The sequence below is a fragment of the Strix uralensis genome, chromosome 7 (genome assembly GCF_047716275.1).
Source record: "Strix uralensis isolate ZFMK-TIS-50842 chromosome 7, bStrUra1, whole genome shotgun sequence".
Lineage (NCBI taxonomy): Eukaryota > Metazoa > Chordata > Aves > Strigiformes > Strigidae > Strix > Strix uralensis.
The window spans coordinates 38,467,313-38,487,678 of NC_133978.1; the positions used below are offsets into that span (position 1 = coordinate 38,467,313).

Sequence of the window (20,366 nt, forward strand, 5' to 3'; positions counted from 1 at the left end):
TTTCTTGTCTAGATCAGTATTACAAACTACACCAAGTTAATAGCCAGGAGCATAAGAGTCATATCCACTAGCTGGCTTATAAAGGGGGCTGTCAGTTTCACTTGTTAGTCTATTTGTCATATTCTCTTTTTTTTTTCCCCTCCTTTTTTTCTTTTTTTTTTTTTTAAATAGTAACCATTAGCTAATGTACTGTTGAGGCAGAATGAAAGGACTGAGCCACTAGGAGCAAACTTAATCTTTCATTTTCAGTGGCAGACAGCCTGAGACGACAGGAAGGTCATCTCTATAGATCTTCCTCCCATGAGATCACAAGCTCTGCAATCTTTCATCATTCTTCAGATTTACAAAATAACTTTAAAAAAATGTAATTATGCAAAGAATGTTCTCTTCAAGGATCTGCACTTGGTCCCCAGTGGCTGACCACAAGACTGTGCAAGTGGAGGGTTTGTGAATGCCAGCACTGAGACAGGAATTCATACTTGTTCTCAAATTATATGCACTCCAGCCTGATCTCTTACACTCTTCTGCCTGTTTGGTAGGTCCAGTTCTGAGATTTAGTGAGTCCAGTCTTGCCTTAGTGAGGTTGGATGCACTGCCTCCTCCAACACTGATTCCAAACTTTTACATTAAGGCTAATGTAGGTGCAGAAAACTATTTAGTATAAAGGATTTTAGCTTAGCGTATCAGTTTGGTTTGGTCTTTCCTGCCAGCACTCTCATGGAAGACACAATCTTCCACAGATGGTTTTGCTGACAGTCCCTGCATCTGCACACCCAGAGACAAGCAGCACAGCATTCGCACTGGAAGGCATCCAAGTCTAAAATCCCCTTTCTTCATTGATCTGACTTTTCACCTTCAGGTCAGGAGGTAATTCTTATCATTTGTCTTCAGTCAGCCACTGACTGTGATGAACGAGTGTCTTCTCATGGGGCTTCAGGGGGCACCACGGTGCTTCTCTTGTTTGACTCCTCAATTCACACTGGTATCTCCAGTGTCTCCTAAACTGGACCGAATTATCTCAAAAGCAAAACTATATTTTTGTCATATTGCTTTAAATCTTAGTTTATAACAAACATTTAGAAAATGTCTAGAATATTTATTTTAGCCACTTTCTTAAAGCATTTGCAAAGGAAGAAAATACAAACTCTTAAGAACAGAGAAAAATCATGAAATCTTGGCTCTATGGCTGAGCCCTCCTCCTCACCAAGCAGCGAGGAACAATGCCCCATGTGAAGGAGCTCAGAGGTTCTCCTGAACTCCAGGGAACAGGGAAGGCAGACAAAAATTACAACACCACATGTAGGAGAAATAAAGAACTGAAGGTATGACCCCAAAATAAAGAACAGAAGCACAACTGCAGGTGTCTCGGTCCCTCAGAAAGTGTCCTTCCTTGCCTTTAGCCACAGCTGTTCATTAGAAGAGATAGTCTCCCATTTCAAGGAAGCTTAGAAAAGCACCAAAGGAAAGTAGTGATGCAAAGCCCTCATCAAATGATCTACCCCACAGTGCTAGTTTTGTCCTCGTTCCAAAGGCAATGTCTGCAGTAAAGTAACAGCAAATGAGAAAAAGAAGCGAAGATGTCACCATAAAATAACCAGTATCTTCCTCTTAGAAATAGTAGTATCACTGAAAAGCCTGTGATCTTTGATACCAAAGTCATACAAAGTGAGGGCATGCCAGCACTTAACAGCTAGACCCAACAGTGGGAAAATCCAGAGCCTGTGTGGAATACAGCAAGCATTATAATCATCCGCATTTAGAGGAAGGCACTAAGCACACAGCAGAGTCAGGAATTGAAAATGGGTCTTCTGCACCTCATCTAGTCTCTAACCACAAGACTGACCTTCCTTGGTGCCCAGCAAAGAGAGAACACAAAGGACATAAATACTTCAGATGGATAAAACGATGTGCTCAGCCCCACTGCCCTCAGACACCCTCTGAAGGTGCAATCACGAGGGGTGGATGCGTTTTGCTCCAGCAGGCCATAACCTCAACTATTCAAGCCTGCCTTCAGAGACGAAGGGTCACTTCATGAAATATTGATGTCACACAGGAAAAGAGCATCAAAAATATGTGCAGGTTCCTCAGTGTGAGAGAGCTTTCTCATGCAGAGCATCTCTACTGTTCACTGCTTGACTAGAGCTGCAACACTAATGAAGCTCCTACCAGAAAGCACAGTTGTATTTATTGAACCATAAGGACTGAAGCCACCCACATTTCAAATACTCAACCACCATTTATTCAAGAAAAACTTTGCAGAATTTTGCAATACAAAACTGTCACTGCTATTCTTTAAAGCTTCTATCACAACCTAATAGTTCCTTTTCCTGCTTTTACAAATTCACAGGGTTGGTTTTATCTAGAGTTTTTAATTTTTTCCTAGATTTACCAAACCACTGCAAATAAACCAAATGAAAGGTGCATCATCTCAAAAAGTTTAACCCGAAACATCATTAAGCAAGAGCAGACTGGAACCTACTGAGCATCCATCACCTGGATTTTCCAAAACTATTAACTCCAGTGGTTTCAAGGTAAGCCAATATGCAGCAAATCCAAACTTCACCCCAAATATATACAAGAAATGTCAAAGTTTAACAGGGACAACTTGCTTGGATACCAGAGGACATATTTACTCACCAAACCGTTTTCTTGTCCACCAGTGTGGCTCCTTGATTGCTGAGAACCGAACGTCGGGGTGCAGCCTGAGCCGGTCGTACAGGTCTGTTGTCCCACACTTGGGCTGGCCAATGATGTAGAACTGGGGGAGACAGCGTAGGCGGTAGTGTTTGTCCTTGTAATGGTACAAGTGGTTCCAAAATACCTTCCTGAGGTAATCAAATATGGTTCGAAAGCGCTTTGAATACAGTGCATAGGAGTTTGTTGCATAAGGATCTGTGGTTGTGTTTCCTTTGTACTCTTCATACCAACAAGGATTCTTGCTATTTGGAAGGAATTTATTAGGAATTACTGAAAACATCTGCAACATAAAGAACAACAATTTTAGTCAAGGCAGCAAAAAATTGACAGTCATATTTTTCTAACTTAGCACAGTAAGTAACAGAAACACTATGTGGATATTTTCAACTTTTTTTTTTTTTGACTATAAAGTTGATCTAAGTTATTTTTTCCTGATGACACCACAACCAAATCCTGTACAAACAGTTGGACTGGGAGAGGAGTACATTTAGAAATCCTTTGATTTAAAGGCCAGAAAGGACTCAATAATCCCCCAACTCCCCTGCAGCCCCAGGAATTAATTTTTTAAGTCAAATATGTAATACTCAAATCAAATTAGCTTCCAGTTTTTAACTCTGAAATACAAGGTTTGCAATGACTGGATTTTCAGGAAGGCACAGTTAGAACGTAATCAGTTATTAGAAAGGCTCTTTTCTTATTAATCATTTAAGATGAATGGCAAATCTAAGTCAGAATGATTTTGCATGAGACAAGGCAAAAATTCAATGAGATTGTACAGCTATCAGAAGACTGCCTGATTTTTTGTTTCAGGTGTCAAGACCATTTATATAACCCATCTATTTTGCCCATGACTCAGAAGGACATGATCTACACTATCACCTTTTCAGCTGGTGTAAATCAGAGGGTTCTAGATGGTATAAATCACTATATGAACATTTGAGCAGTTGGATTTTTTTTATCTCAGTAAAAGATTGACCCAAAAGTCTTTAAATAAGCAAGTATACAGCAGTTTAAGATGTACTTTAATTCACACTTACATGTGGCTCTTGTTTCCTCAGCTCTTCTAAATCAGGGCGCTGTCTCGTCATAAACTCTATCTTTGAAGTAATAGTGTCAATAATTAATTTAATGCTTGGATAATCCTTTACGTATGAAATATTCATTTTAGAAGGCTGGTAATGGTCTTTCATGTCACTAAGGCTTTCATTGTCCATTAAGCTTGGATTGCTAGTAAAAGCTCCATAATGGAAGGGAGACGGTATTAACAACAGGCCATGTTTGGCTCCAGTCAGTATGTAGGATGCCATCACTAGAGTCATTATAATCAACCCAAATATTAAGCTGCATAGCTTCCCCTTCCTCAGGCAGAAAAATCCATTCCAGCTTTCCCTGTGATCAGTCCTTACTTCCAAAACTGCAAGCAACTTCATCTGCTTGCTATCAGTGTACAAAGGGATGTTATTTTCTCCTTTGCAAACAGGACACTTCTGGTTATTATGATTAGGTCCACGACATCTGAAACACTGTCTGTGCAAGTCATTTGGTAATAAATGTATGCAACAATTAATGCAATACCTCATATTACCACTGTTAAACTCCTGTATTAATGAGCCAAGCACAGCCATAAAAGTGTTTCTGAAGCATATGAGTCATCTTCTGTAAATTTGAAATTATTTAACTCCTTGAGTGATTCTACGACTACTCAGCAATGCAAAATGACAGGTTCAAACCAGAATAGGAAAAAGCACTCAAAAAGTGACAAATGTCACATTAAAAAAAAAACCCCAACACACAGAAATAAATGTACTGTGGATATGTTTTCCAAGAATTTGGCTCAGTAAGAGGAATGTGGCAAAGTAAGAATCAGATACACAAATGCCTCAAGTTTTTCCCATTGAACAAAATGAGAAGGAAAAAAAATTGTTACGTAGCGTGAAAATATGCAAAAAATAAAAATAACTCATTGTCCTCTGCTTTACGCTGGAATAGGCAAATATGGGTAGAAATTCCCAGGTATTCTTAAAACAAGCGGGTTCCAAACCAGACTGCTGCTACTGGAAGCTTCATCTTCCCAGAGGTGGTTTCAAAGATTTGCATTGTAAAACCTAAAGAAACAAAAACATATGTATAGATACACACAGAACAACAGACATAATATCTACATTCACCTTCATTCAAAGCCATAGCAAAGTACAATCTACCACAAGTAATTTCACAATTCTGTTTGCAAGATGTCTTCTAGTTGACAAGTATATTAATTACAGCACTCATGATATTAAACCCAGGAAACGTCTGGCTTCAAGGACAGCAAGCTGCCCTTTCTTTTCAATCACCCATCTGCTCATATCAAGGAACAGTTGCTGCCACAGGTAACACTACACAACTTCCTTCGGCTGCTCACTAACCTAACAGATCTTAATCTGCTCTTTAAATATGGAAGCATTTTTGGACAGTGTCCAGTAACACAGGTTTAAATATTTACACTCCATCTGTGCATGGGGACCTTAAATTAACCGTCCTGAAGTGGGGTAGGACCCTAGCTAAGAGAGCAAGGCAGGGATAAGATAACAGTCGCCTTTCAAGCACGAGAGAAAAAGCCAAACAAAGAACCCAAAAGCCACAAGTAAAACATTCAGCAAATTGAAGGGATTAAATACTGGACATGAGCAAAGGTTCATGACAGGATCTCTGGTTTCTGGCCCAAATTATTCTGGTACAAGAGCAGCCACTCCCAACGCACTGAGAAGTCACCAAGATACTTTCAGCGCTACTAGACAAACACGTTTTGGAAACATAGTAATCATTAAAAATGGCAAAATGTGTTACTTAAATGAAATGTACCACCAGTACTGCAACTGCAAGGCAAGACCCTGGATCCAGCAAATCCTGTTAATGGTGTGCACTTTGGTCCCGGAGAGGTTGTTCAGAAAATGCAGAAGCAGATGACCCCTTGCAACAAGGCAGGCACCACGGGCAGGGACTTGAGCACTCCTGGGTCCCATGAAGGTCTCCATATCCACACAGACCAGGGACTCAAGCACCCTGCAGCACAGGGTACGTGCCATCCTCCTTTAAACACTTCAACACCACGGCTGCTTACAGCTAAAAAGTGAACAGAGCTGTTTAAAGTCTTTATGGCAAGTTTTGGTCTTGGTTTGAGCACGTCCATGCTTGGCTTGCCAGGCAGCATTCAGATCAGAGACATTTAAAGTCACAAACAAGTCATCAGCTTAAGGATGGTCTTAATTAAAGTATATTTATGCATAGTTCCTCTAGAATTTCTGTTTGCATGGTTTATTAAATACCTTTATGGAACTACCCACATTTTAATGTCAAAATCAACTCTCTATTTTGAGAAGCCATATTATCAAATACAAAAGTTCACAGATAATATAACCTCTTCTATATACACGAAAATATTTTTATTTTCTGGAATTATATTTTGGGGGGAACTAAAGACAAGAAATAATTTAAAACAATCTTGAAAAGACAAAAGCAAACGAAAATTACTGTCATAGGATGAAAAGGAAAAGAAAAAGAAAAAGACAGGGAAAACCTAAGGGACAGTAGGCTCTGACAGGCAACTTCTATTTTGGTTTTTGTCACCTGATAAAGACAGAACTTCCCTTTAGCCCCTGAGAACAAAGATACTTTAAGACTCCAGTGCTGTGATGCTCCTTGTCCATCCTGATGTGGATATCCATGAAAGCAGCAATCTAGTTCCCCTCTAGGTTGCTCCATTTCCTTAGCATCACCCAGGACCTGGTCTGCCATAACCCACTTCTCTGTCCTTCCACAGACAACCCCAATATTATCCTGAGTAATTACCATGAAGGTTCAATATAGTTTTAACCATATTGTGACTAAGGGGTTCAGTACTGCCTCTGAAGAACAGAAAAACCACTGTCCCTTCTGTGTGAGGCCAGTGAAGGGCATACGGACTCCATGCATAAAATATAACATTTTATTGCAGATGAAGGAGTTGGAAGAATTCTAGAGCCTGACAGCTTTACCTGAACAGAACGATATCTTTTGCCCAGAAGACTATGGATGATGAAACACTAATTAATTAAAATTATTTTTCAGATTAAATTAATCTGTGTTATAATTAACTTCACTAGACCAGAGAACCAGCTCATTGCTTTATGGGATATCTAAAGGTTCAACATTGACTTTTACTACTTAAATGAAAATACATTTTCCAAGTCACCTGAATCAAAATATGAAATAGATGTTTGACAATTCACACTTGTGAAAAATTAGTCTACTAGTAGAGCAACACAATAAAATCAGCACCATAATAATTCTCATATAGGTACAGTTCTCCTAGTTTAAATAGATCTCAGTAACCACATGCGAACTTTTTTCCTCATTACTTTTTGCCACTGTTCCCTCCTCTGGACCCACAGTAGCTGCTCCTGCTCTACAAAAATCCATCTTTCCTTTCAAGTCTCAGAAATTCTTTTTCTCTGCATTTCTCATTTCCAAACATCTTTCTTTCTTCCCTAACCTACAGTGCTCTTTATTCCACCCAAAAACATCTAACTTAACTCATCTATTTGCACACTTCTGCCTTCAGCAGAAATCTTCCCATCTGACTTTGTCCCTTGGTTCCTGAGAAACAACACAGACTTACACATTACTGAAGTGCACATTTGTATAATGTCCAAGATACCAATAATGACAATAATTTCTCATGACAATACAATGGATACACAAAGGGTCCTCTGATTGCTCCTACAACACACCAAATCATAGAAGTATAATCATTACTAATTATGAGTCCCAGAATCTGGCTATTTTGTCTTTAGCTCTTTCAACACTTATTTTTAATTCTTAGGAAACAGTGCTACAATTCTAGATAATAATTCCTGGTTCATTCCTACAAAAGTCTTCAGATCAAATGGGACAGTCACTTCAGATCCTGCATTAACCATTCTTCCAGCCACACTTTTGTATGAGACAAAGTTCTTTTGTAAAATTATTTGTATTCTTGATGTTTCACCCACCTAACACTGCCACGTATTGGAGGATTTCTGCAATCAGCGCAAGCAGCTGTGTCTCAAGGACTCAAGAATAATTATTCAGATAAATACTGAACAAAAGTATTTGCAAAACACCTTCCTATCAAAAATGTTCACTTCCTTAATGCGTGTATTCTACAAGTCAGATGAGGGAGACAGAAATAATAGCATAATCATTACTGACTACATTTAAACCAAAGGGAAAGAAATCAGTGTAAGACTTCTCAAAGAAACTAGTATTAAAAATTTCTCAAAGAAATGGACCTGTGATGATTTTGACAGAAAGTTGAATGACTAGAGACTAAATCAGATTCGTATGTGTAATATTAAACTCAGAAATGTCTATGCTTTCTTATATATAAAATATCATCCCCCCTCAATCAATGTCCAAAAGAAAAAGAGAAGCTATGGAAAGGAGCCAAGATTTAAAGCAGGAAAAAGCTTGACGGTTGTCCAAATACCACTGACGGTCCTAATGGCTGGAGAGAAGGAAGATAAGAAAGAGAGGTCCTGACAAGAACTGAAAAGTTTCTGCTTTGCAAGTAAATGTTTCAGGCAGCAGTAAGACACCTGTGCAAAGATTTTCAATGAGTAAGCAAAGGAGGCAGAACAGAAGTATTCTCAGGGCAGATTCGGACATCATCCATGAAGTTATTAGAGGAAATCATCAAAACAGAGACAGTTCAAAAAAAAAAAAACAAACCCAAAAAAAACTGTAGAAAAAGAGAAGATGGAGATGAGGGCCCCCATATCAAAAGAAAAGGGAGGTGAAAAAAGCACCTCTTAAAAAAAGGTGCAGAAAGAAGACACTGTAGGTTACAGTGGTAGCTATAAAAAGATCTGGTAACCAGGAGGTACCCTGCAGCATCACTCCAATTAAATTTATCATGTGCTACATGTTTGTTTTCATATAATCTTTCCACTTTGAACTCCTCCACTTTGACACCCAGAGAGTATCTCAATATTCTCCCAGACCTCTGCTCTCTAGCTCCTTACTGTTTATTTTCAGAGGGACCAGTTACTATGCACTGTCTATTAAGAAAAAAAAAAAAAAAATCCAATTTACTTTCCAGTAAAAAAGAAAATCTGAAACTTGCTCAGTGATACTGATTGAACAGATTTATCTGAGATAGTCTTACAGAATCAATTCAAGACTTGTGCATTTGATGTTAATTCTCAAATTTTTAAAAAGAACCATCAGAGATACATTAATGAATGCAGAGTGCAGGATCTTAGACAAACCACATAAGCTTCTCTGCCCTATCTTATGTCCATTTGTATGTTAGTAAAATGGACTGGAATTTATTGAACCTTTCCCAGGTGCAGACACTTCTCATGAACCTCTGTTACAAATATTACAAACTCAAGGAAAAATTGTGTAAACTACATCTGTGACAGCTGAGGAAAATGTTTTATTGGGAAGCTGATACAAGGGGAAAAAAAAAATATGCTTAGGCTACAGTAAAACTGAGATCTTAATCACAGGAGTCATGAGGGAAAATTTAAAGTTCCACTAGCAACCATAACTCTGCCAACTTATGCATACACAGTACAACAGCCTGCTTAATTAGATGATCAGTTTGACGACCCACCACAGAGCAATATGACATATTACTCAGCTAATAGAGATGCTGATTTTATTTTTTTTTTAATAACTGCTAGTTGCAGACATACCCTTTTTCATGATTTTCCACTGTCATGTTCATGTAATTAAAAATACCAGCTGTAATAAACAGGATATACAAGGATATGTAAGTCAGGATATAATTCCCTACTGCCACTCCCTCTCTTTACCGAGATGTTTTTAATAAAAGTTAATTCCCCAACCTTTTACCATGCAATGAAGGATGCTCACCAGGAGGCCAGGATCTTTCCCCAGCATAAGCAGTCCTTTTTTTCCTCATTCACCCCACAAAAACATCTACTCTTTTTTTTTTTTGTTTATTCCATTCAACATTTCCAGTAGTCATAAGCACAGCCACAGATACACTTCACCTTTTTTTGTATCTCAATACTGAAACCAGAAGGATGTGAATTGCAGGCAGAAGAAAAGTTATGAGATCTGAGTTGGTAATAAACCATTTATGTCTTTTTATACTTTAGTTGCAAAACTGCTGTCGGTTCACTGGCAGAATATTACTCTCTTTACACAACAAGCAGTGTCTTTGTATATTATTGAATAATGTAGCATGTAATTTCCTCTTGTTGAAGTGAATGGTGAATTATTTATGATCATGACTATACGATATTTGTCTGTTGCACATAAATGTATACCAGCTCTAACCACAAAGCAGAAATTAACATAAACCTTTTCAAGCTCCTTGGCCAAAAGCAATCCTCCTCATAAAAATTAGGATCTTTGGGAATCTCGTAAGTAGGAAACATGGATATAAGAGATGACACAGAGATGAATGGGTAAAAAATCAATAGCTATCTTAGATAGAATCATAGAATTGTTTAGTTGGAAAAGACCTTTAAGATTATTGAGTCCAACCACTAACCTAGCACTGCCAAGGACACCACTAAACCATGTCCATAAGTGCCACATCTACACATCTCTTAAATACCTCCAGGAATGGTGAGTCAACCGCTTCCATGGGCAGCCTGTTCCAATGCTTGACAACCCTTTCAGTGAATAAATTTTTCTTAATATCCAGTCTTTGTTACCTGGGAGAAGAGACCAACACCCACCTTGCTACAGCCTCCTTTCATGTAATTGTAGAGAGTGATAATGTCTCCCCAGAGCCTCCTTTTCTCCAGGCTAAACCCCCCCAGTTCCCTCAGCTGCTCCTCACAAGACTTGTGCTCCAGACCCTGCACCAGCTTCACTGCCCTTCTCTGGACACGCTCCAGCACCTCAATGTCTTTCTTGCAGTGAGGGGCCCAAACACGAACACAGTATTTGAGGTGTAGCCTCACCAGTGCCAAGTACAGGGGAATATACTCCCGCTGAAGCCAAGGGGACCTGCATCACAGTTTCGAATTGAAGCAGACTCAATCTAACAAATATATGCAACCAAGAACTTAATAGCAAATGGGTGAGACCTTTTCTTTGCTAGTTTCCCTGTACAATTCCTTCATTATACAAGAGGAGGAACTGCTGGGTGCAGAGGCTGCAGGATGCGGGACAGAAGGCTGTCAGGTAACGCAGGTGCCACAAAAGCAAACAGCCCAAGGCAGAGCTGCCTGCTAGAGCCTTACAACAAACTACTGAAAACGCAGTATCCACCATGTCCTACTTGTTGCCATATGGGAAGCTAAATAGTGTAAAAAGATAAATTCCACAAAAAATAAAACATGTAAGATTTTTCATCATTCACGTATTTATGTTCACTATAGAGAAAATACTTGAAATTCTGTTTTATGTCTATTAAATAAACATTTCATAAAATTCCTCCACTTTCTCTTAAAGGATTGTAGGGAAAGACTGTAATCAAAATGGCTATAAAAAGAAATTACTTTCATATGCTCAGTCATATAACTAAAATTCTCCTCCTCTATGAATAAGATAAAACAGATGGAATAGATTTTACATGCACACACATCTTCTGGACATCTAAGTGCATGAGCTATTTTTCAGGTCACCAGCCTTAATATAATGTGCTTTCCTTTTTTATATAATTCTTTAAAATAAAGATAAACTTTTGCTAGTACTCTTAAGGCTACATTTTATACTAGCCTTGTTACTTTTAATCATATTCAGCTTATCCTACTACCACATGAAAGAGTGGCATGCTGTTAACCTATTATAAACACACTTCAAGTACAGCAGTAACACATTTCTCAGCTTGATGTATAACTGTTTCTCTGTTTGATGTCAGTGGAGTTACAGCACTTTGTTTCCTCTCTTCACACAATATAATTAAAATGTAGAACTCACTGAGGCCAAAAGTATGAATGTCTTTGAAAGACTTTAAACAATTAATGGAGAATAAATCTATAAATGGTTTCTATCCTCAACTGCCAGAAGCTAGAAAGGAATGGGGATCGGAGAAATCTATTAATACCTGTTCTTACACTCTTTCACTGAGCATTTTTTACTGGCCATAGCCAGAGGCAGAAGAGAGGGACAGAGGTATCTGTGCCAGTTGAAGATTTGATTTAAGATTGTCCTGTTGGGCAGGTCACAGACTAAAATACAGATGTCTAAGGCAAGTTCGAAAATAATCCGCCAGCTCTCAGGTTAGATGGGATGGAGCCCATCCAAAGCACGCCCCTCAGCTACAGCTCCCATGGACAGGCTCTGCAGTTTCACAAAACATTTTCTTTTTTCTTTCTGTCCATTTTCCTATTGCCACTCATGTCAGGCATCACATCAAGGATTTGTATGCTGATGTGCTTATTAGAGCTGAGAAAATGGGCTCTTTTTCCCAAGGAACCTTATTACTTCTCAGCAAAAGTAAAAAAACTGAAACTATTAATATGTGGAAATACAAGAGCGCGTCATGTTCCTGCTCTGTTGATACCTTGTTATGGGAAGACCTTCAGCTGCTGTGATATCTGTTATTTCTCCATGTGACAAGAAGCAGTTGCACCACAAAAGATACTTCAGATGAAGCATCACCCAAAGCAGACATGTGGAATATGTCCTCTGCAGCAGGTAGCCCTTGCCCCTCTTCTTTTTAAATGAAAGCTACAGATGCTGTAAAAATAAGGATAAGTACCTTCAGGAAAAAACAAACAAACAAACAAACAAACAAAAAAAGGATTAGGCAAAAGATAATACTGCTGGATCTCAACTGGTCAGTAACTTCTGAAGGAGCACATGGCTCCTAATTTAGTAATACCTAATGCCATTCTTTGAGTAACGGCTATGTTGTTTTATCCATAGTCTCCTAACTGTTTTCACTAATCTGTGTGAATACTCTTACTGCCTAAGTGCCTTCCCTGTCAAATCAGGAAGATTTGTTTAATTCAAGTTCTCAGTTTGCGCTGCTAATGTTTTTTAAAATCTCAGAGCAAAGCTGATCCCACATCCTCCATGAACACTCCAGAAATTAACTTCCCTTCGGTAGTATTTCACTCTCAAGAGCTGCTGTGAAGACAGGGCTGTCATTAGTCACAAAAAAGGTGTAGGTCTCTAAGTGAGACGCTGCCCACAACTGTACCATGGAAACATGAAAGGGCAGAGTGAGGCTTGTAGACTAAAACCTTCACAAAATTTCCATATTTAAAAAAAAAAAACAGCAATATTTAGTAGCAGTGCAGCACAACCATGTAATTCCTCTTCCATTTCTCCACCACCCATTCCAATTTGGCCCACGGCAGTGGGGACGGGATTTCTCCCTGTACAACAGCAATTCTTCAGCCCGTGCAAGATGTTTATGACCTCCAGACACATAAAAAACCTGCAAAACTTTACCATTGCAGACACTTTTTAGCTATCAGGCCTACTGGAAGGTATAAGGATTGAACCAGACTACAGGCTACACAATGATTTTGCTCTCAGACATGGTCTCTTCAGAAAAAGCTGAAGTATTTGTACAAATGTAGTGAAATATTTGTACAGCATGAGGAAGTTCATCCTGTTAGTGGGCAGGTTGTACCATTTTAATAAATAAACAGTACAAGTCATAAAAACCTGACTTAAAATAATAAAAAGCAAACGAGCTTAGGAAAGGAGAGGAATAATCATAGATTTTCTCTATCCTGCTTATTGCACACATTTGGCTCCTCAAGGTAACATTTTTGGAAATAAACTGTGCATGAACTCACATCTATTTACTTCAGAGCAATCAACAAGCCACAGAAAGAAGATATGTCAATAAAATGAGAATCATGAATCACTGACCTCTGCAACCTCCTTTCAAAAAAAAAAAAAAAATTAAAAAAAGCGCTATTGCAGTGGTTTAGAAAAGCAGCAGGACTCATTACAGAGCTCAGCAACCTCCTGCTGACTGAAGTTATGTAAAGCTCCATTGTTTGCTTTAAAAACTTGTTTTTTAAAAAAAAAAAAAGGCAATAAATGCAATTCCCAAGAAATTATACAAACCCACTACAAACATTTTTAAGACAATCACTTGAAAAACAGTCACATTTTGAAAGCTACAATATGTGGTCATAACCCATGATTATACATTCAACCTGCTGAACAACTGCTGAACACTTGTTCAAGTGTAAAATATTCTTTAAAGGATCCAGTTCTGAAGCCTTTTAAAGCCAAAGAAAACCTCCTGAATCACCACTGAAGCAGCAATTTTGCCTAAGTAACAACTGTGGCTTATTCCATAACCCAGCTGGTTTCTTTCTCAAGATCTAATCCAAACATGCTCTGCTCCTTCCTCATCAATATACTCCCAAAGAAAATGTGAGAATGGAGCAAATGACACCCTCCATTTGTAAAAAAATCAGCAAACTCCCCTAAAATCAGTGTAAAGGTAGTCGTTTCAATCAAATAAGAATCCAATTTTATTATTTGTGATGCAACGCTCAGGAAATAGATACTGAGCTTGAACCACCACTCAGTTGGGGCATAAACACTGCCTGAATAAACAGATAATTGGAAGCAAGGAAAAAAAAGAGGGGGAAACAGGAAGGGGAGCAGGATACTGTCCTGGATCAGCTACAGCATGGTCATGCCTTCCCCCAGAAACCTGTTATTACATCTGAAGTCTTGTGCAGATTCCTAGAAATTACCAAGGTCCAGCTTCTTGTGCTCCTAACACGCCACATCTGAATGTTCTGATGTGTTATTGTTTGATTTGCCTTGAAAATATGAAAATAATAATTAAGGTTGATATTCCCTATTTTTAAACTATTTTTCAGTAGAAAAAAATATCAGTAAAAAAATTAACGATTTCTGTGGGTTTTTTTCTTTTTATTTCAACTGATTTAAACCAGTCTAGAATCAGACCCATCATTTATTTTGGGGCTACTTGCCAAATAAAAAGTTCAGACAAGAAAATAAAACAGAACCAAAGCCAGCCAACCTCTGGCCTACTGATAAACTCCAAACTATATTATGGTCTCCCAATTACACCTAAACTAGCATACAGGTTTAGAAGATAACAGACTGGTTCCTCCACATTTAAGGCAGGGATGAGATCTCACCAGCAATTTCTCCACAGTAACACCTGCCTCAGATCCACACCAGACAATTTTCCAAAAGCTATTCCCCTGCAAGATTTATACTGAAGGTTTTATAAGAGCTGAAGAGAAGTGTAGGGATTCGGTGCATCAGCACTCTAATGGCTTCTCCAGAAATGTAGGTCAAAAAGCCCTGGAAGAACAAAAGCACCACTGCCAGCTGCCCAACCTGTGGTACCACATGTCCCAAGCACCATGAATCCCTCACCCTGCATCAGGGTAGAGCTCAAACCAATGGTTTTAAGTCCTTCCTCTTGTTCAAACATGGAGCAAAATTATGTTCTCATGCATTTATAAGGATGCTCAGAGTAGAATTTTGCCTATGGTACACACTGGCTTCTCAACTCTTAATCAAAACTTGCTGCCTATGATGTGCAACATCTCCAGCAATTCATCTTTTTATTTCACTTAGTTTCTATTCATCTCACATAGTGTCTTGCTACAGAAACACTGACAGATTTATATTGAATATGAAAAAACTGCACACTGTAGAAAAACTTTGTCTTTACATAAATTACTCCAGTGCAAGTCTTCTCACAGAAAAGCCATTTTAAGCCAGTTTCAGAAATCATTATGCATAGTCTAAGTTTAGTATCTTCTCTCTTTTTTTTTTTTTTAATTCTCATAGTAACTGTGAGCAACCTCCCAATATGTCCTACAGAGTCCTTGAGGTCATCCCATGAAAACAGAGATAAACCAATGTATCCATCCTATGGGGCTCACAGATTCCTCTCCCAAAAATCTGGAACCAGATTTAAAAGCTTTGGTATTCAGAATACAACCAGAAATCACATCTATTTAAAAAAAAAAAACAACCGGTCAGTCCCTCGTTAAAATGACTGAATCACTAAGAGCCAGAACAGATATAAAATACAGATGCTAATGGGAGTTCACTTTTACCCCTTGCTAAGAAAAAGTGTATTCTCTTAAATCTCCAGAAGGACACCCAATGTCAAAGACAGACATAGAAGGTTAAATAAGTTAAGTGATTTAATATCAGTGACAATTTCTCAGGCTGAATTTGCTGTATTTATTTTCTTTTGTTATGTAGAAAAAGGAAAATAACGAAAGAGCTCACAGTAAAGGTAAAAAGATCACCTGAAATACAATTTCAGGTGCAGAGAGTGAACGTGATAAGGCTGGTCTTGTCACAAATGTTTTTATTACATTTTTAATAAGATCAAACAGGCATTGAAGTTTCATTCCCAACACAGGATATCACATTACTTTACAATAATAGAAATTCTTACCTACATTCTCTTTCAAGGAATAAATCACACTATCATCCCACAAATCAGTCCAATTCCTGTTATAAGTACTAATGCAACAGGGAAGCACGAAGCATGAAGGCTGAATCTGTTATGAAGCTCTTCCACTCCAGATATTTTTATCAAACAAATCCAGGGGGTTTGGGGGCTGGCAGGTGGGAAAAAATATCATATCTAAATACAGCTCCCATACGCCCTGCAGTCAGGCTGTAATCAAAAATAAGTATTTATCTTCAGAAAACTCCAAAGGCAAAGAATTGGTCTAGTATTGACAGAGTTCACTTATCAAATACAGGCTATTTTTATGCATTTCTTTCTGACAGCTGCCTGTCCTGCTTTATTTTCAGGCCTCCAAGTTTGCTTCATTGTTTGAGTCTCTGGATGGATATTACTGTAATTTAGTGAAATAGCTCTTCTGGAGCAACGTGCTCAGTAGAGATACGGGTTTTCCCTTCATGCAAAGCTTGGTTAGGTGAGGACAGCACTCTCGTTTTCATCACCTTATCTGAACATGAGGAATTTGCTCTGGACAGCCAATTTCTCTGTGTTGGCTACAACGTGAGGTTTGAGTGACTGCCTCAGATTTAGGCATCTGCCATCCACACCTCTAAGGTTAGGTGAGATGAACACCAAAGCCTCATTGTGCTAAAGAAAAATAAATCTTCACATTCAAGAGTGCCAGCTGACTCTTATTTGAGGAAGAGATGGAAAGCTAGTGTAGCACAGTTGAATTTGCAGGAAGAGATCTTCCAGTTCTGAAGGTTTATTTTAAGCATGGGTCTTTGTCTCTTGCATTGATTACTGGTCCAGAACCAGCACGTGGGAGAAAAATGTATTTCCAATGGTCCTGCCAAGCATTTTCAGCCTCAGCATGCTGCAAAATAGTGGGCATTCACAGTTATGTTACTCTGATTACCATCTTGTTCTTTTTACACATTTGATTTTACTTGATTTTAGCAGCTGCTACCTCGAGTTGATTTAAAGTGAGAAACATATTCTTTCCACCATCTGAAATCTAATACTTACTGCCACTTTGAAAATGGTATACAGTATGAATTGCTAAATCTTGTGGGTTGTGAGAGATCAGCTGCTAATTTAAGGCTGCTTTTGAGGGATGAATAACATTATATGGAATAAATAGAATATGCATAACGTAATGCCTTCAGTGCCTGTTTATCTCATGGTGTGGTAAAATGTTTTTTCATGCAATAATGCAACTAAATGGTGTCTACGAGAATTCATTTGATATACCTTCACGCTTCATAAATAAGCAGTCTTTCTGAAGGGGATCGGTCTATGTGATACTTAACGTTGCTTTAAACACAATATTGTTGTGACAATTCTAGAGCAACGTATATGCTAACAGCTGCTCATTTGATTTTTAGTGACTGAGAAGGGATTTTCTTCCACCTCCAAATTGAATTTTCTTCATAAACTTTACTATCTTAACAGAGTCATCTGAATTTTTTTGTTATGACTCATATATGGTACCTTCTCCATGAGACATACATTAAAATGGATGGAAAAACATATTTCATCTGTACATAAGTACCATGTAAGTGCTTTTTCATGAATAGGGCATTTCATTTTTCATCTAGTGCTGAGTGGGTGAAAGGAAACATACACAGCTGCATCCTGAAAAGACAAACTCAGTATTAGAGTCTGTCATTAAAGTTTCTTGTAAATTCAAACAAAAATTAGTCAACAAAAACTATTCATTGATGCCAAATCACAACTGTGGCTTTGTTTCAACACTTTAGGAAAAAAACCCCAAAAAAACCAAAAAACAAAACAGCCCAAAACTGTGTTCCAAGCTTAGTAGTAACTTTTATAAATGTTCAACAACTTTAATTCTTTAAGCAACAACACAGCAGATAGATCTCAGCCCGTTAAAGTACCAAGAAACTATACACTTGTTCCAAAGTGAATTAGACTCACAAGTCCAAGTGGAGATACCCAAAAAGGTCTAAGTATTCTCAAGAAATTGCTAATTAGTTATCTCTGTAAGAGCAACACAGTATCACCAGATAAAATTCCTGCAGGTAACTTCTGGCTACAGTTAATTAACTATATTCTGATGGAATATATTACATTGCTTTCAGCATGTTAGGAAAGTGTTTATTCTGCATAAGTCAAGCAACATTTACTTTCAAAGTCTCCTACCACTATTCATAAGTGTTTCATCGAATGCTTAGGCTCCATCACTCATCCGTATCATGTGCTCTTTAACTACACAAAAGTGCAATAAATTTTTATTAACCAGCTTACAAGATACCATCATTCTGAAGACTTTTCCACATGGCTATACTCTGTTTTCTGTTGCTAACAACATACATCTTTATAGTCAGAGCACATACTTGATGTAGAACCTAACGAAGATGCTTGTGGGGCTGGAGCAGCTCCCCTGTGAGGACAGACTGAGAGAGTTGGGGGCGTTCAGCTGGAGAAGAGAAGGCTCCGGGGAGACCTTAGAGCAGCCTCCCAGGACTTAAAGGGGCTACAGGAAAGGGGGGAGGGACTCTTGATCAGGGGTGTAGGGATAGGGTGAGGGGTAACAGTTTTAAACTGAAAGATTTACATTAGACATAAGGAAGAAATTCTTCCCTGTGAGGGTGGTGAGTCCCTGGCACAGAGAAGCTGTGGCTGCCCCCTCCCTGGAAGGGTTCAAGGCCAGGTTGGACGGGGCTTTGGGCAACCTGGGCTAGTGGAAGGTGTCCCTGCCCATGGCAGGGGGGTCGGACTAGATGGGCTTTAAGGTCCCTTCCAACTCAAACCATTCTGTGATTCTATGATTCTAATGCCATTTGACAATAGATTAAACACTCATTATTGTCCTCTCATATCTTTAGATCATCACAGCAACACTTCTATCACAAACTTCAATGAAATTCAAATATCTTCATTTACTGATTTCCATTATTACAAGAAAGAATATATTTCACCAGCCTCTCAGAAAAATAACAGCTCTCAATACAATTTTCGTAACATGGTAAACTCTAGCCCAGTAATCTTGCAACTGCAACAAGACCCCCACTTACAACAGTAATAACACAGAAAAAAAGCCATGCTATCTATGGGATCCAGTAAGTAAATACTGTAATATCCAGAACAATATAAGATAAATCTGTTCCTCTGCCACTGAGTTGCTGACCCCCTTGACTTGACTGTGTATTCCTGCAGGTTTTGCGCATGTTTGGCTTCAGTATACTTGTTTTCCACTTGGAAAGAACACACCACAAATACCTTTTCATGTTTTCCATTGCACTTAGCTGGACTGCAGATTGTAAACAAACAAGATAAAAATCTGAGAACTTTCTTTACTGAATTTCCATTAAAAGAAACCAGGAAAAAAACAAACAAACCAAAAACCCAACTCTGTATAACGATGAATGCACCAAGAAAAATTCGGATGCAGTCCCTCAAACCCTGCCTCTTCTGCAACATTTTCTGCAACATAAAGGCAACATTTAGCCTAGCAAAGTAGATGGTCTTTATTTGTGGCACAGACACAATCCCAGGCAAGCTAAGAGACTTTTTTTCTAATTGAGATGTTAATTACTTAGCTGCTGCTGTAGGGAGACTGTCTCAAACTCACCTTCCACTCTTCCTCTGTCTAAACTTCAGAGGGCTCACAATTCACTTTTTAAGGCCTTGCATTGAGAAACTGAAATAAAGATCCCACCCTTGATGGAGGTCCCAGATGACACAAGTGACTAATTCACATGGTGGTCCTTACTGATCCCTACCTGAACGCCACTCGGGTGCTATATGGGGATGCCTATGGCCAGGATGCTCCTCTCACTTGCCCTGTGGGACAGACCATCTCCTAAGATGGCCCAGAGAACGGTTTTAAGGAGAAAAGGAGAAAAACAGTTCTCAAATGCTCTGCTTCAGCCAGAAAGCTCTCACTCTGCTGAAAAATCCCTGTGAGCCTGCCGGTAGCAGGGCACAACTCACAAGTGAACAGCAGGGGGTAAAATGAGGTTTTATTTTTAAACAGCAGTGCTTGTTGATATATTTGGTTCTAGACAAATAGAGAAGGACATAGAGTTGCTATAGGATGTTGCAGCTGAAATCGGATCAACACTAGTTCTGGAGCTCAGGTTCCACTTCTTAGAATAAATCATTTACTGAAGCAATTCACAGAAGAAATCTGAAGTGACACAAATTCCATCAACTGCAGTTGGCAGCCAGCTTTTCAAGAACAGATGCATGACTGTTAATGATAACCCAAAAATCTTACTTTCTAATGCAGAAAAATTGAGATAGAACGTTAACATTATAAAACTCT

At 38.6% G+C, this 20,366-nt stretch overlaps 1 protein-coding gene across 4 annotated transcripts in view; it reads right to left on the reverse strand.

Annotated features, from left to right (window-relative positions):
• Positions 1-20,366, reverse strand: part of CHST15 (carbohydrate sulfotransferase 15) — a 54,255-nt gene that overhangs the window by 18,187 nt on the left and 15,702 nt on the right. For 3 of the 4 annotated variants that reach the window (XM_074875494.1, XM_074875492.1, XM_074875495.1), the window contains exons 2-3: positions 3,735-4,802; positions 2,638-2,977 (exon numbers count right to left, since the gene is read on the reverse strand). In XM_074875494.1, the coding sequence (XP_074731595.1) occupies positions 2,638-2,977; positions 3,735-4,322 (928 nt within the window). In that variant the 5' untranslated portion in view covers positions 4,323-4,802. Of the gene's footprint in view, positions 1-2,637; positions 2,978-3,734; positions 4,803-12,187; positions 12,242-20,366 lie in introns of those variants that run through there. The other variant, XM_074875493.1, reaches the window with a different exon arrangement.